The sequence below is a fragment of the Chondrus crispus genome, genomic scaffold (assembly GCF_000350225.1).
Source record: "Chondrus crispus Stackhouse genomic scaffold, scaffold_268, whole genome shotgun sequence".
Classification (NCBI taxonomy): Eukaryota; Rhodophyta; class Florideophyceae; order Gigartinales; family Gigartinaceae; genus Chondrus; species Chondrus crispus.
The window spans coordinates 16,390-29,920 of record NW_005179147.1 but is presented as its reverse complement, the minus strand read 5'-3'; the positions used below and the strand labels follow the sequence as shown (position 1 = coordinate 29,920).

General features: G+C 50.4%; 7 protein-coding genes; 3 read left to right on the top strand and 4 right to left on the bottom strand.

Annotated features, from left to right (window-relative positions):
- Positions 1-546: 546 nt before the first annotated feature.
- CHC_T00005062001 (hypothetical protein) lies at positions 547-2,913 on the bottom strand. XM_005716442.1 is given in 2 exon segments: positions 547-918; positions 919-2,913. 1 exon segment carries the CDS (start codon positions 2,911-2,913, stop codon positions 919-921), a length of 1,995 nt encoding a protein of 664 aa, XP_005716499.1. The 3' UTR covers positions 547-918.
- Positions 2,914-2,921: 8 nt separating this feature from the next.
- Positions 2,922-3,014, bottom strand: CHC_T00005061001 (hypothetical protein). The gene has a single exon (XM_005716441.1). The coding sequence runs from the start codon at positions 3,012-3,014 to the stop codon at positions 2,922-2,924; it is 93 nt and encodes a 30-aa protein (XP_005716498.1).
- CHC_T00005060001 (hypothetical protein) lies at positions 3,015-3,182 on the top strand. Its single transcript, XM_005716440.1, has one exon. It carries the CDS (start codon positions 3,015-3,017, stop codon positions 3,180-3,182), a length of 168 nt encoding a protein of 55 aa, XP_005716497.1.
- A 2,162-nt stretch (positions 3,183-5,344) lies between these two features.
- Positions 5,345-7,018, bottom strand: CHC_T00005059001 (hypothetical protein). XM_005716439.1 is given in 3 exon segments: positions 5,345-5,391; positions 5,392-6,810; positions 6,941-7,018. 2 exon segments carry the CDS (start codon positions 7,016-7,018, stop codon positions 5,392-5,394), a joined length of 1,497 nt encoding a protein of 498 aa, XP_005716496.1. The 3' UTR covers positions 5,345-5,391.
- Positions 7,019-7,025: 7 nt separating this feature from the next.
- CHC_T00005058001 (hypothetical protein) lies at positions 7,026-7,211 on the top strand. The gene has a single exon (XM_005716438.1). It carries the CDS (start codon positions 7,026-7,028, stop codon positions 7,209-7,211), a length of 186 nt encoding a protein of 61 aa, XP_005716495.1.
- Positions 7,212-7,989: 778 nt separating this feature from the next.
- Positions 7,990-12,075, top strand: CHC_T00005057001 (hypothetical protein). The gene has a single exon (XM_005716437.1). It carries the CDS (start codon positions 7,990-7,992, stop codon positions 12,073-12,075), a length of 4,086 nt encoding a protein of 1,361 aa, XP_005716494.1.
- Positions 12,076-12,336: 261 nt separating this feature from the next.
- Positions 12,337-13,404, bottom strand: CHC_T00005056001 (hypothetical protein). Its single transcript, XM_005716436.1, has one exon. It carries the CDS (start codon positions 13,402-13,404, stop codon positions 12,337-12,339), a length of 1,068 nt encoding a protein of 355 aa, XP_005716493.1.
- Positions 13,405-13,531: the final 127 nt, after the last annotated feature.

Sequence of the window (13,531 nt, the reverse complement as noted above, 5' to 3'; positions counted from 1 at the left end):
AGACTAAGGGTGACCCCACCGCCAACAAAATTTCAGTCCTAAAATTCCAACTACTAAAGTTTGGACCGATGGAGTAACGTTTGGACCGATGGAAAAGATTTTGAACCCCACCGCGCCAGCATTTGTCCTAAAGTTTAGAATTTGGGAAGGATTCTTTTCCAAACCAAAATCATTTGGTCGAGTTTTTTTGTCCAAAGCGCCGTTTGGGCGAGCTTCGTTCTATAGTAACGGTACAGAAAAAAATCTGAATTTCATGTGCTTACAGCTCTACCAAAGCTCTTCCAAATGGCTTTGGGGCTGTTTTGACTGAAGTCCCATCAATAGTGTGGGACGCAAAAAGGAGTGTTGTGCAGCCTTCGCTCGTGGACATTTCCCATCTTCTCCCTCCTTCTCGTCTTTTGAGAAGTGCAGGCAATGGCTGAGGTGGTTACTAGGACTGATGACTCGGCAGTAAGAGTGAGGAAAAAGGGTAAGGGACTGGGGTGGTCAGACGAGGAGAATGTTGCCCTGTGCGTTGCTGAGAGCGCAGTTCCATAGTCCATAATAGGAATTGAATGCGTGGTGTACTTGCCGAGTTGATAATTCCCAAACAGGAGCCTACATATTATGGAGAGCGGGCAAGTGACGAGCAAAAGTTGCCGCCAATTGTGGAACGGACGCGTGCAGTAGCTTGCTTCTTTGCGCCAAATGTATTTCTACGACATACTTGTAGCCTAATTGGGGTGACCCTGAATATGATAGATGTATCGTGTTACAGGCGCGGTGGGGTTCATCTCTGAATCACCACCTCCCCCAAAGCGCGGCTTGATTAAAAGATAGTAGATCCAATTACCGGAGGACAACTGTCTGCTTTTTGCGATTTTGGGCAAGGCGCGGTGGGGTCACCCTAATTGCGATGTTTGGGTGTAGCTAGAGCTACTATTGGTAGACACCAGAGCCGTCCTTGATCTCTTTCCCGATGACCTCTGCCATGAACTCTGCGAGCATGTACGTCGACGCCATCGGTCCTGCTGACTCGGGCATATTCCTCAACGAAGAAGAATCAACAACCCTCAATCCTCGCACACCCTTGACGCGAAGTCCATCCGTCAGCACCTCACCCACGGCGCACCCCCCGACCATATGCCCTGCCCAGCCGGCGTTATCACGTATCCATCTCTCGGTAATCTGCCCGTCCGATGGGTTGGCCCACTTCGCGGTGAACCGCCTAGGCAACTCCTCATGTAGTCTGCGCAGGCGAAGCAGACAACGCTGCATGCGCAGAAAGTCCGCGCGCTTCTGCAGAAGCGCCATCTGCACATCGAGTGGTGCAGACGCGTTGCGCGTAGTCACACGCACGAACCCGCGCGAAAGGGCGACGTTGGAGTTGCAGTTAGTCGACACGATGCTGCGGTCCACGAGCGCCGGGAAGAAACTGCCGGTGCCCGTAAGGTATGCGTCGGCGCGGTCGCGTCCATTGGCGATAAACGACGAGCGCCCCAGCACACTGCCTCGCCCGGCATCCCACAATGTTCGCTGCGCTGTATCGTTTAGTAGTGTTGAATTGTTAGAGGGCTCGAGCGGGGCCTGGATCTCGCTGTCCAGCGCGGCGAACGGGCGCGCAACTGTGTGTGTCCCGACCGGGAGGCCGACGCGGACCGGAATGCCTGCCTTTTGAAGAACATCGCGCGGCCCAATGCCGGACAACTGGAGAAGCTTTGGCGAACCAAACGGCCCTGCGGTGACGATGAGCTCCCCTCCCGCAGCGACACGCAATTTGCGAGTGCGCCGCTCACCGGCGGAGGAGCCGGAGACGGTGTACTCGACGCCGGTTGCGCGCGGACGAGATTCCCGTGAGAGTAGAAGACGGGTTACGGAAGCGCCTTGTACTAGACGGAGGTTGTGAGCGCACTTCGTATTCAGGACGGGAGATAAGTAGGCGGTGCAAGAGTCGCGACGGACGCCGGCGAGATCGATGGCCATTCGGTTTTCGAAAAAATCAAAGGCTTCAGAAGGGTCAAAGGGGTCCTTGTTCCCTGTGTCGTATCCGGCGCGCCTTGCAGCGCCTAAGAAGGCGTCGACATGGCGCTGGCGGAGCGGCGGTATCTGAGCAGCAAAACCGATGGTTCGGAAGGCGCGTTGATAGTAGCGGCGTGCAGAGTTGGTGGTGAGGTTGCGGATGCCCCAGGTGTCGACAGAGCCATCACGCGGGACGACCCACTGCATGCCGTTGATAGCGGATGTGCCCCCGAGGGTTGCGCCTGTGAAGACGGGAACGGCGCGGCCGAGGAGGCCTGATGATGGCAAGGTACGGATCGGCTCGACGACGGAGGAGGATTGCCAGGCGAGCCACATCTGGCGCGGAGAGCGCACGAGGAAATCAGCGGCTGAGTTGCGCGGGGAGGCGCGCTCAAGTAGGGTTATGTTCCGAGTAGGAAGGGCGACGCATAGACGGGCGGCGAGGGCGCAGCCGGAAGTGCCGGCGCCGATAATGAGGAGATCCGGCGGTGTTGTGGCGCCGGCAAGGGTGACGAAAAGGGCGATTACGACACGGGCGAAAGCGGGAGGCATGGCAGAGGATAGAGGATATGGGAAGAGGGAAGCAAGTGCAGTTTGATGAGGAAAGTTGAAGGGATTGCACTTTGGCGTCATCGACAGACGACTCGGAGGTGCATAAAGGCCTTGTGGCAACTTGCGGAGGGAAGGAGCGGACAGAACTGGAGGACAGAAGAGGGCAGGACGTTGCGGAGGGCAGGACAAAAGGAAAGGCGAGTAGCGGCCGGCAACGCGCCTCGGAGGTCGATGATTCCTGAGGGCTGCCTTTATTGACGCGTTGCCGCGCTTTATGTACGAAAGTCTACGCGACGGTCTCGGGAGGAGAGAGGTTTCGCTTCGCCGCTCCGCCGCAAGGCCACAGGGACGTGCGCAGGCCATAGGGCCATCTAAACACAGTGTGATGCAGGGAATGATGACCACTGAGCAAAAGGGGAGGTGCCGTTGGCCAACGACATGAGAGAGGAATGACTGGGAGTCATATGAAGGAATCACCACACACAGCCGAAACGAAAGCGCGCCGGTTTCTCCACTTTACATTATTTCAGGCACTCCACGGAGCGTTTGCGCGCATGTATTGGGAGAAGCGAGAATGGGACAGACAACCTAATCCGACGGATCATACGTTGCGTGATTATTGCAATATCTAACATATAGGACATCCAATAGAAACGCGACAACAATAACCAGATTATTGTTAGAGTTAGTTAGTTTTTTTTGTCTGAAGACATGTCATGCATTTCAATTGGACGCTGCAGGTATGTCTGATGACAGAAAGGAATGATCTAAGACCGCGAATCAACTCCATAAAGACTTTATAGAGTTGACACATAACTTAGTTATGTGGTGTTTGGGGACAGAAATCACCAGGTCACTTTGACGATATACAGTGTAGCAAACCGACGCCATGGGCAACTACCCCAGACACTGTTCCATAACGCTTGATGGAGAGGAGAAACAGGTGGTTGATCTGCTACAGTATTAGCATTGTATTAGTGGCGATGAGTGAAATGCTTTGTAATAAAATGAAAAACAGCCCAGGGACAGACAGAGGCAGACTCAACACAACAATTGTGTTTGGCTGTCGCCGGCGTGAGGAGATTGGTGAGGCTGTTGCCTCACCAATCTCGTCCCGCCAAGCACAGGGCGACGTGGGCGGTTCTTGAACAATATGCCTACCCCACAGTTCCTTGCTGAGAAAGAGAGAGCCTGGAATGGTACAGAGTGTTCATCAATTTTATCAAGGGCGCATGATATCAAATCTCTTTGCAATTCGTTCTGGATCTCATATAATCGCGCCAGTCCTCGGGTCTGCCTTTGCTGCGCTGTGTTTCGATTCGAAAACAGCGTAGCAAAGGCAAACCCGTGTTTTCGAATCGAAACACAGCGTAGCAAAGGCAAACCCGAGGACGAGGTTGAAACTTTCAACATCGAAAGTCTCGATGTTCAAATATCTAGTTTCAAAGTATGACTATCTTTTCGGGAACCAATCAATATTATGCGTATACCAATTCTCCGCGGAAGAACTCGTGTGATATGGGAAGGCGCTGAAGAGAGGACAAAAAGAATTAAAAAAGTCGGTCCAAGGACAAATGCCATTCAAACTTCTCTTCGTATCTTTCACACCACTCACTCGCGCTTGAAGCCGCCTCTTCGTACTCAAAGATCTCTTGAAAGACCGTCCCAAAAGCGTAGCGGCCCTCTGCTTGGAGGATGCAGCGAAGACTATTTTCGTTTTGCGTTTTTTTGGGCATAGTGAGACGGGATCTAAGCTAAAGGAATAAAGACAGAATTGGGATTGTCATCTACAGAGAACATCGGTGCTTCTGTGTGAAAAGGGGAAGTTAGTGCAAGTGCCCATGCACACTGGTCCGAGCCTTGGCTTCTGGAACCGCCTGCTCTTCTCCCACTTGAGAATCTTTCTGCTCCTTTTTGCCTGGCATTCTCGTGTTACATGTCCCGAGCTGATACCTGGTTCATGTTTCCATGAGCAAAAACAATGCCTTCACTCTCTAGAAGAGACGCCTGCATCTCAGCACAGCCCCAACGACTGTCACTGCATCTGTAACACCGTCGCTTTTATTGCATTGGCCATGGCTCATGGAAGCGTGATACCTGCAAAAACGCACAGAATGGACGAGTTGCCGGCCTGTTGACGTCCCTGGTGGAATTCAGATTAATTCTGCAGCGACTTTTGGCAGCAGTTGAAATACGATCTCGTAAACTCAGTGCTACTGGATCCTCAAAAATCAGGTTAATGCCGAGATCCACCACCAAGGCGACCGCGAAAAATTCGCTGTCGTTCGTTCTCATAGATGTCGGCTAGACTGAGAACGTGTGCAGTCATCCTCGACAACTGCTTTTGAAAATGAAGCGGCAGCTTCGGCAGTTATCGAGGACATTCAATTATTGGAAGTACAGTATTACATTAGAGTACAAATTTAGAATGTCATTGTAGACACTATTTCTTTAATGTACTTGTCGTCGGCCGTAAAATCTTGCAGAACACCGGGAGAGCAATTTTGAATACAATGGAAGACTAAAAATGTATTGCAGATTAAACATCCAGTTGCTTTTTTGAATGAAGTATTCCTACATAGGGTTTCAAGGATGCTCACGAAAGCTTCTTTTCGAGACATTTCTAAAAATAACCGGGAAGGGCATGCAGTTCTCACCGACATTTTTTTTTTCTGCAAGGCAGAAGCCAAGTAGGGTGGCGAGGGTATCTTTTTCGTTCTTGTCGAACAAGTGCAAATCGGGAAAAAAGTTGAAAAGTGACCTCATATGAGGACAACGGTCCAATAGCAACAGGTTCCCCACTATGTCTTCAATGCATTTATCTTATGTTATGTCATTTGGTCAACTTCTAGTCTGTGACTCTAGATTCTCATGATTAGATTCTGGCGTCGCCCTCAAGTCATCCATAGTACATACAGCCTGTTCTTCTTTTGAAATCTGCAGCATTTCAGCGGAGTGGCTTCCTAAGACTGTCATGATAGCTTTTGAGCCCCCCAAAGGCCTCGCGCCGCGCTTAAACTTACCATCGAAACTGTCCCGAGCTCTCTCCGTCAATGCTCGCCAGACCCCCTGGAATTCTTCCCAACGTTTTGTAATTGGTTTGGCTTTGCCGCGGAGTAACGAAAGGCTTGAACATGATGATTTCTGGACTTGTCGCACGAACGGGCGTAGAGACTCCGAACCCTTATGTACGAGAGGCCTCATGCGGGTTTGAAGCTCTGATGCAAATGGTTCAAGGCGGGGCGTAATGCGACTTCGCGTCTCTCGCAGGACGAGATTCAATTGCTCATCCTCAACGAGAAGCATGGCAAACATGAGTACAACTACGCCGACAAACCAAAGAAGAACGCGACGTGGTATTCTCCAGTTGCGTTTTCTCCGTGTAGACCACACAGCGACAGTGTAGTCAGCAGAAGCTGTGAGTAGGTGTTCAGAAGATTTCGTGAAGGCCAGAGCGGTGACGGGTAGCACGTGCGGAGGCGTTCCCGGCCCCCAACTTAGCATATTCGCTTCCGTGCTCCACAACCGCGACAAAGATGTGGCATTCCATTTGAAGACCGATACGTGACCCTCAGAGGAACTCAGTGCCAAGAACTCAGCGCTCGAGTCTACCGCAAATGCCGTCACCGCATCTCTCGACGCTTTCAAACATGACACTGGGCTCCAGTTTCCTCCATCCTGATTTCTTGAGCGCCAGACGGCAACCCATCCACCCTTCCGCGGATTGCTCTCAACAGTGAAGAGCACAGAAGGATCTTTTGGCGCAAAACGGATAGCGCGGACATGTGTGCGCGTAGCCTCTGGCATAACAGGTCGAATTCTTTGCACGATCTCAATAGAGTCTGTCTTACACACATAAGCAGCACGATCTCGTGCGGTTGTCGCTAGAAGCGCGCCATCGAAGCTTATGGATAAGTCTGTAATGCCTTGCGAATGCAGTTGCTTGGAAGTCAACAAATCATAATGTGGGAGTTGTATAATAGTGAGGTGGCCATCATCAGATGCAACAGCTAAACGAGAACCACTTGGAGCCACTGTAACAGCTACCTGTTCGTCGGCGGCCGAAACCTGAACATCGTGATGAAAACTCGATAGCGGCACCAACGTCTCTGGCTGTTTCCGGATAAGATTCTTGCAACCAGTGCCCATAGCAGTGATAAGAATGCGTCCATGTGAGGCTACAGAGACAGGGGCGTCATCTAGGGATACAGAAGCACGTTGTTCCAAGGAATGAGTTTGCTCATCTAAGGATAACACTTCCTACGAATAGTTGCGCCACGAGCCCAGCAGAGGAAAAGTATCAGTTTGTGATTTATGCTTCTCAAAAAGTCACATCGCATATTAAATGTGAAGCATTCGGGCGTGAAACAAAGAGGAAGTATAGACGTACACATGCGTTTGGGATTCCGCTCTTCATTCGGCCCCCACCACCAACAATCGCAAAACATCCATCATCGAGGACCTCCATCCCATAGATGGGGAACTCAACCACATATCGACTGAGAGGTTTCATTATTGTTTTTCTGCGAAAAACTGAGCGACACGCGAATACAGAAAGCCAAACCGTGCAACTCAGTTACAGGGAAGTCGTTCTCCGTCAATGCGGGATGGCATATGAGACGATTTCGCAGTTTGCCGTACTTATAGATTCAAGATGTTGAAGCATTCACGCCTCTTGCTCTCGAAATCTGTCGGGAGCAAGAACGATGAGGAACAAAGGAGCCCGGGGAGGCCCTGCACATGAAGTGTCCAGGTGCGCTTTACTGCATGGTGCCATTTCTTGAAGACTCGGGTCCAGCAAAAAGTATGCTCAGTTTGTATACAGTGTGTATACTATACACACGTGTACAACATGAAAAGCCCAGAAGCGGCAATCTACAGCGTGCTCGATGCGCATGTCTGGCCTGTCAACAGAACCGAGAGCTGGTATGTGCTGGCCACGTGTCCACGATATGACATCCTTCGATCGATATATCAAGACCGGATGCATACTCGGCTACAGAGATGCGCTCCTCCCTGGAGAAAGGTCAATGCCAAACGATTTGCAAGAAGCTCAGAAGTCACGTCCATTCATAGCTTTCTTTTCCTCTTAGGCGCACTTCTCAATTGTGGTCAGTTCTATTCATGTGCACATGACGGAATACAGGAAGTGAACTTGAAAGAGCCTCACCAGGCACAACACACGACACGTTTCTCCGTCAAGGAGAGATTATCACATACCTAGACATTCAGAGGTGGATCAGTGGCACTCTTACTGCGATATCTGAGCCTTATATCTGGAAAAGATAGGGAGTGGAAACAGAAGACGCAGTTCTTGGCAGAGGAAGAGGACTAGGAACGAGGGAACCAGAGACCTGACTTGTTGAATGCAGATGTTTGGGATGCTAAAATAGCTCAACGCCAGGCTCGCTTGCACATCCATCTACCCGTGTTAGCAAGATGGATTTGCGCCTGAGATATGTTGCATCGCACCCACTGGGTGGCAAGCTGGGAATGCCGACTGATTTCGCATTGTCGTCGCGGTCTGCCCGCCTTGTTACGGCGTGCGGTAACCTGCTTGTGGATCATGACACATCTACAAATGCATTTCGAGCTTCTACTCGTACTTCCTCTCATATCGACAAAGTTCTTTACGTGGGCGGTGGTCGTTCCTTTTTAGTTTTCATGGACAACGGGCGGGTCGCATCATACGTAGAACGGCTCGCATCTCTACAGCTTGCTGAAGAGAAGGAAATCACTGGGATCGAGCGATCTGTTCGACTGGTCCAAGGTTCATACTTTGGAAAGTTTGCCCTCTTTTGCAAGGTTGACAGTCCCAGTCTATGGTGTTTACCGATTAATGAGAACGGTACAATGCTTGAAGCATTTAAGCTGCGCAGTGATATTGAGGGGGACCAGGAAAACGTTAACTTTGTGGGCGGCGTTGTCGCCAAAGTGCGGGGAAAAGTTGCGTCAAAGCCGAAGTCCCGTATATGTCCAATCGTTGCAATTGCCATGCACCCCAGTCATCCGTTCGCGGCGGCTGCCTACAATAACGGCATTATACGTGTCTGGGACGTTGCGAAAAAGGAACAAAGAAGCCATTTTGATGCGCAGTTACTCATGTCAGAAAAAATCGGAAGCATTGCTTGGCATCCTGTTCTCCCGGTCGTTGTGTTATGCACAAGCCAAGGACGCATCATGACGTTTTACATGAAAGCTGCCCTGTACAAAAGAGGAGATGAACCAGTGCTTGCCACTTCCAAAACAAGAGATCGAAAGCGTCGTTTCCAGGCCATGTGTTTTGTGCACGGAAACCCGGCTTATTTGATGCTCTTGACAGCATCCAGGCGGATTATCGTGCGGATGATAGGCAATCAAAGCCTGATTGTGAATAGTTCTCGCTATGCGAAACCGTCTAGGATTTTACCCCTAGACCATGATTCAAATATGGAAAGTGACCATCCAGGTGTACGGAAGGACGCTGGTCAAGATTTCGCTGTTTTGAAATGTGAGCCAGCTTTTGGCCTCATTGCGGCGTCATTTAGTAATGATGAGAAGGTCTTGGTATTCCAGCCACGAACAAATAGCATCGGGAGTATCCGACCGCCTTTGTCTTCAGGGTTGGATACAGGATTCTCTACAATGCCACATGTTGCATTCACGGGCCCGGTGACAATTCCTTCAGATTCTCTTGTAGTTCACCGCGGTTCTTTGTTCAGATATGAGCTCAAAGATGAGTGTGTTTCTAAAATCTGTGACCTACCGCCCGGCGATTTCTATCGTATCGAGATTGCGAGGGACCAGTACGGCTATTGTTGTGCGGCTCTTGTGTTTTATTTTGCTGATGAAGCATCTTATCCGACGCAACTTTACGAAGAGAGTGAGGATTCTGCCAAGTACGTGTTGTGCACAAGACGTGGGGACGCCGAATTATGGAATGTCTCAGAGGCGAATGAAGGTCGTGCAGGATGCTTTTTGAATGAGATGGGACGAGAGGATCGCATCATCATTCTCGCCAACTCAGGAAGCATGGTGTCCTTGTCCTCCTTTGCGCCCTCGTCGAGCACACTAGGGGAGCCTCCAATGCGTCCAGGTCGTGGAGTGCAGCGCTTTAAACTTGATGGTAGAACTGCGACTCAAGTTTTTCGTGCGCCGTTTGCGTCATGGACTGCTGTCTTGTACTACAGCCCAGAATCACAGCATGTTTGCCTTTCGAAGAACGCGTCGAGTCGAAAGCGCTTATCTCACTCCGGCGAAAGTCAGGACTCGACCTCTATTACAATGACAGAAGTGGATCTTTGTTTAGAGGACCGAACTGCCCTACGACTGCACGAGACAGAAACTGTCGTTGATGTTCGATGGCAAAAGTTGCCCTCTAAAAGAAAGCATGAAACTTATCTCGGTGCCATTATGACGGAACAGAGGATTTATTTCGTTCAAGACATGCTTCTTGCATTGTCTGTTTTCGAATTTCAGAGGAACATTCCCATGGATGCACCGCTTTCTCTTCCCTCGTTTTCATGGGTTGGGCCTGTTGTCATGGTTATATCAGGGAACTCTTTAGTTGCGGTATCTCTAAATGGACGTGCGGATACAATCGCGGGAATAAGCTATGGTCGGAATGTTTCTGCACTAGTTGCTGCACTACCTGATAGAATTGTTTACGCTCGGCCTTGCCCAGAACGGGCGACTACAGCACTCTCAATTTCCTCCCGTCAGTATGGCGCACTGTCAGGTCTGTTAAGGGGAATGTTAACTCTTCCAGATGAGCCCATTCGGGCCGATGTGCGCACCACGGACCAAGTTTATCGCATTCTTGAGCTCCAAGATGTTTCCCAAGGTTCTGTAGAGCTCACGAAAACTTTGATTGCCCACTCTATGTCCCCAGTAGCATATTTACTTGCTACTTCGCAGAAAGGTCGATTGAGTATGCCACCGATTCGTCGCGCAATGTTCATGGGTAGAATGGGAGATACCAGAGAGGCGCTTACAATTATTGAGGAGCAGTGTTCACGTCTTAGTCACGCGAATGCCCTTCACGCGGGTTCAGAGCTTTTCAGGGTTCTGCAAAGAATTCTCAACGTCGCATTTGCTACTGGAGAGTTTTCTATCGGGCGGCGATGCTCTACACTGCTCGGTCGCAGCGGCACATTTTCGGCTTTCGTAGATGTGGAAGGAGGAAACGCTGCTGTGAAATCCATTGCTGACCATGTGCATTCGAATGGAAATACTGCTCTAGCACAGTTCCTTCAAACTTTGATTGAGAAGAGTTCACAGAGCAGTACTGCAATGGATTCATCCATTATTCCATCATTGACAGAACTCCAGAAAATGAGAAGGGCAAGGCAAACAATCGATTTCTCATCAATTTCATTAGGCAATACAAGTACAACTGAAATATTCGTTGCCTCGCCACCGACGCAAGAAGAACACGGGAGCGTAAGTCCAGCTTCTTGCTCTGCATTACCTCAACTGGTTCCTTCTGATATGAGCGAGAGACTTGAAATGTCTCGAAGAGTCATTGAATTGGAGGCTTCAGATTACGTCACGGCGTATGCGGATCTCTCCGATGACACCGAAGTCAGAAGACAAGGTACAGGAACCTCTGCTCCAAGCCTTACTCAAAATCGGACTGTCGAGGGAGGCCTTGACGACTCGTCTGATGAGGAGGCAATTTTCCAGATTCGCAGCAAAGAACCACCACCGCATTCTGCTGACGCAAATATCAGTCCAGAGACCCCCATAGAAAACGCAACTACAGGTATCGTTGAGCGAAATGCAGAAGAAACTCGAAGGAGCATCCGAGCACTGAAAGACGCAACGGCAGGCCCAGTACAGGAAGCCCGTCAGGCTACTCATGAGCTGATGCGGTCTCAGAGACTAGCTGCAGTCGACGGTCAAACAGTTCCAACGCTTCGTGCAAATGAAATGATAGAGAGAGGTACTCTGCGACTCGACGATGGACGATACAGCTCCGCTCAAAAGCACTTTGAGTCAGCTCTACGAGCAATTTCTAGAGGGAAGGAGCGAGGACAGCATACGTCACCTGATCTCATAAGCCAGCTAGTGCACTACAGGCTATTTGCACAGGTGAGAGCAGCAATGGAAGACATTCGAAGCAGTACACATTCAACCACTGCTGCCGGTAAGCAGACCTACACTCAGCTGGCTACCGCGCTTACCGCCTTACCACTGCAACAAAAGCATCGAATAGAAGCACTCGTGATAGCAGCTGACGCGAATATGATGATGAACAATTTCGGGACCGCGGCGCACGCATTGCAAGCGATCAAGGAGATTGGGGTTCCAGAGACCATAAGGCCAGTTCTTCGGGACAAGTACGCCATGTGCGCTGCGAGAGGTTTTGCCAACGCCCAGGAGGAGGCTGTTCCGAAGCTATGCTATCGCACGTTGCGAACTTTCAAGCCTGGCCTTGTACAATTGTCTTGCAATGTCTGTCCTGCAAAATTTCTACCCGACGCAAGCCTTTCTTCAAACGACACATGTCCAATTTGCCGTTGCGGTACTATCAGAGGGGCATGAACACCATTCTTAGCTCCAACGTCGATGTCGTTGTAGTTTTGCTTTTGGGCTTGTGATTCACGATTGTTACTTTGGGACACACAGTAAAGTGTCGACACCTGCTCAACTAAAACCAGCCATTTTGCAGTCACAGTGCTGTGTTCGAGAAGGAACAGCACGACACACACACAGCTGCGGTTGACGAACTCCTAGTTATCAGTGTATTCTACAGAAAATCAGCTTGGACAACAGCCGGAAGGGGTTGCCAGGGCATAAGGCTCGTTAACAGGAAAGCTGGGCGTTTTGATTACTCAACTCCTGCTGCATGCAGCGAATAACATCTTGAAGCTCGCGAAGAACCTTTTCAAGCATAAGGTTCTTCTTGGTGTGCTTCGCTATTGAGGTCTCAAGTTGAATGTTCTTTGTTTTTCGCTTATCCCGGGAGCGCGCAGCACTCTCTCGATTTCTCAACATGCGCTTCTGTTTTGTTCGTTCTTCAGGGGTCATACCCTCGGGATTTGTTGAGGAACCACCTGGAGTTCCTCTACGTTTGCCTTTTGGCATATCACCAATAATAGCTCCCGCGCCCCCAGTCGATGCATTCAAATGACTTTCTATGGTTGCTCCCTCGGAACCACTAGCGGGAGGTACCAGGCCAGCACTGGTAGAATTTGTGAGATCTGGCACCATACTCGTAGCCACAGTGCTCTGCGGTGGAAGCGGGAGAACTCCCATCGGCGCTATCCGGACAGCACGCCGTCCCACGGTCATTGGGACTGATACCATGGAGGGAGACATGATGGGAGCCCCATTTGCAGCCAAAGGAGCGAATGCTGTGAACTGCGCTGCACTAACAGACAAACTTGACGGGATTTGAATACCAGGAACGGTCGACGTCGCGATAGCAGAAGATGCAGCAGCCGGAGAGGCAGAGGCCAACGCCTGATCTGGTGGCGGCTTTGCATCCCTCCCAGCTGTATCAGTTTTTGTTTGAGAATTCGCCGGTTGCTGCTGCCCAGGTGCAGGCGTTAGTCCTGTGGTGTCCATTGCCGTGCCAGCAATCTCCACATGATCGGCCTCCTCCACTTGGTCATCTGAAGAGCTGCGAATTCCTGCTCCTGGATCTTCCGTATAAAGCTGGACAGTATTGACATCGTCTGGATCGGCTCTGTTATCAGGCAGGTCCTCGGATGATTTCTGAGCGGACTGATGTTCAGCCTCAGGGCGATCGACGAAGACATGGTCCATGTCCTCCGCGGTGTCCAAACCGCCATCTATTTCCTGTGAACCTAGTTGCGCACGACCATCCAATGATGTCTCCTGTGCTTCTGCAATTGGAGACTCAGACATGCTTGCTTCAAAATGCAGAGGTGACAGACTAGGTGCTATGAAACCGGGACAATGGCCAAGATTGGGCTGTGAATTCAGATGGCAGTTGAACTTGAATCTCTGTGCGGAAAAACTGGTACGATAGTCA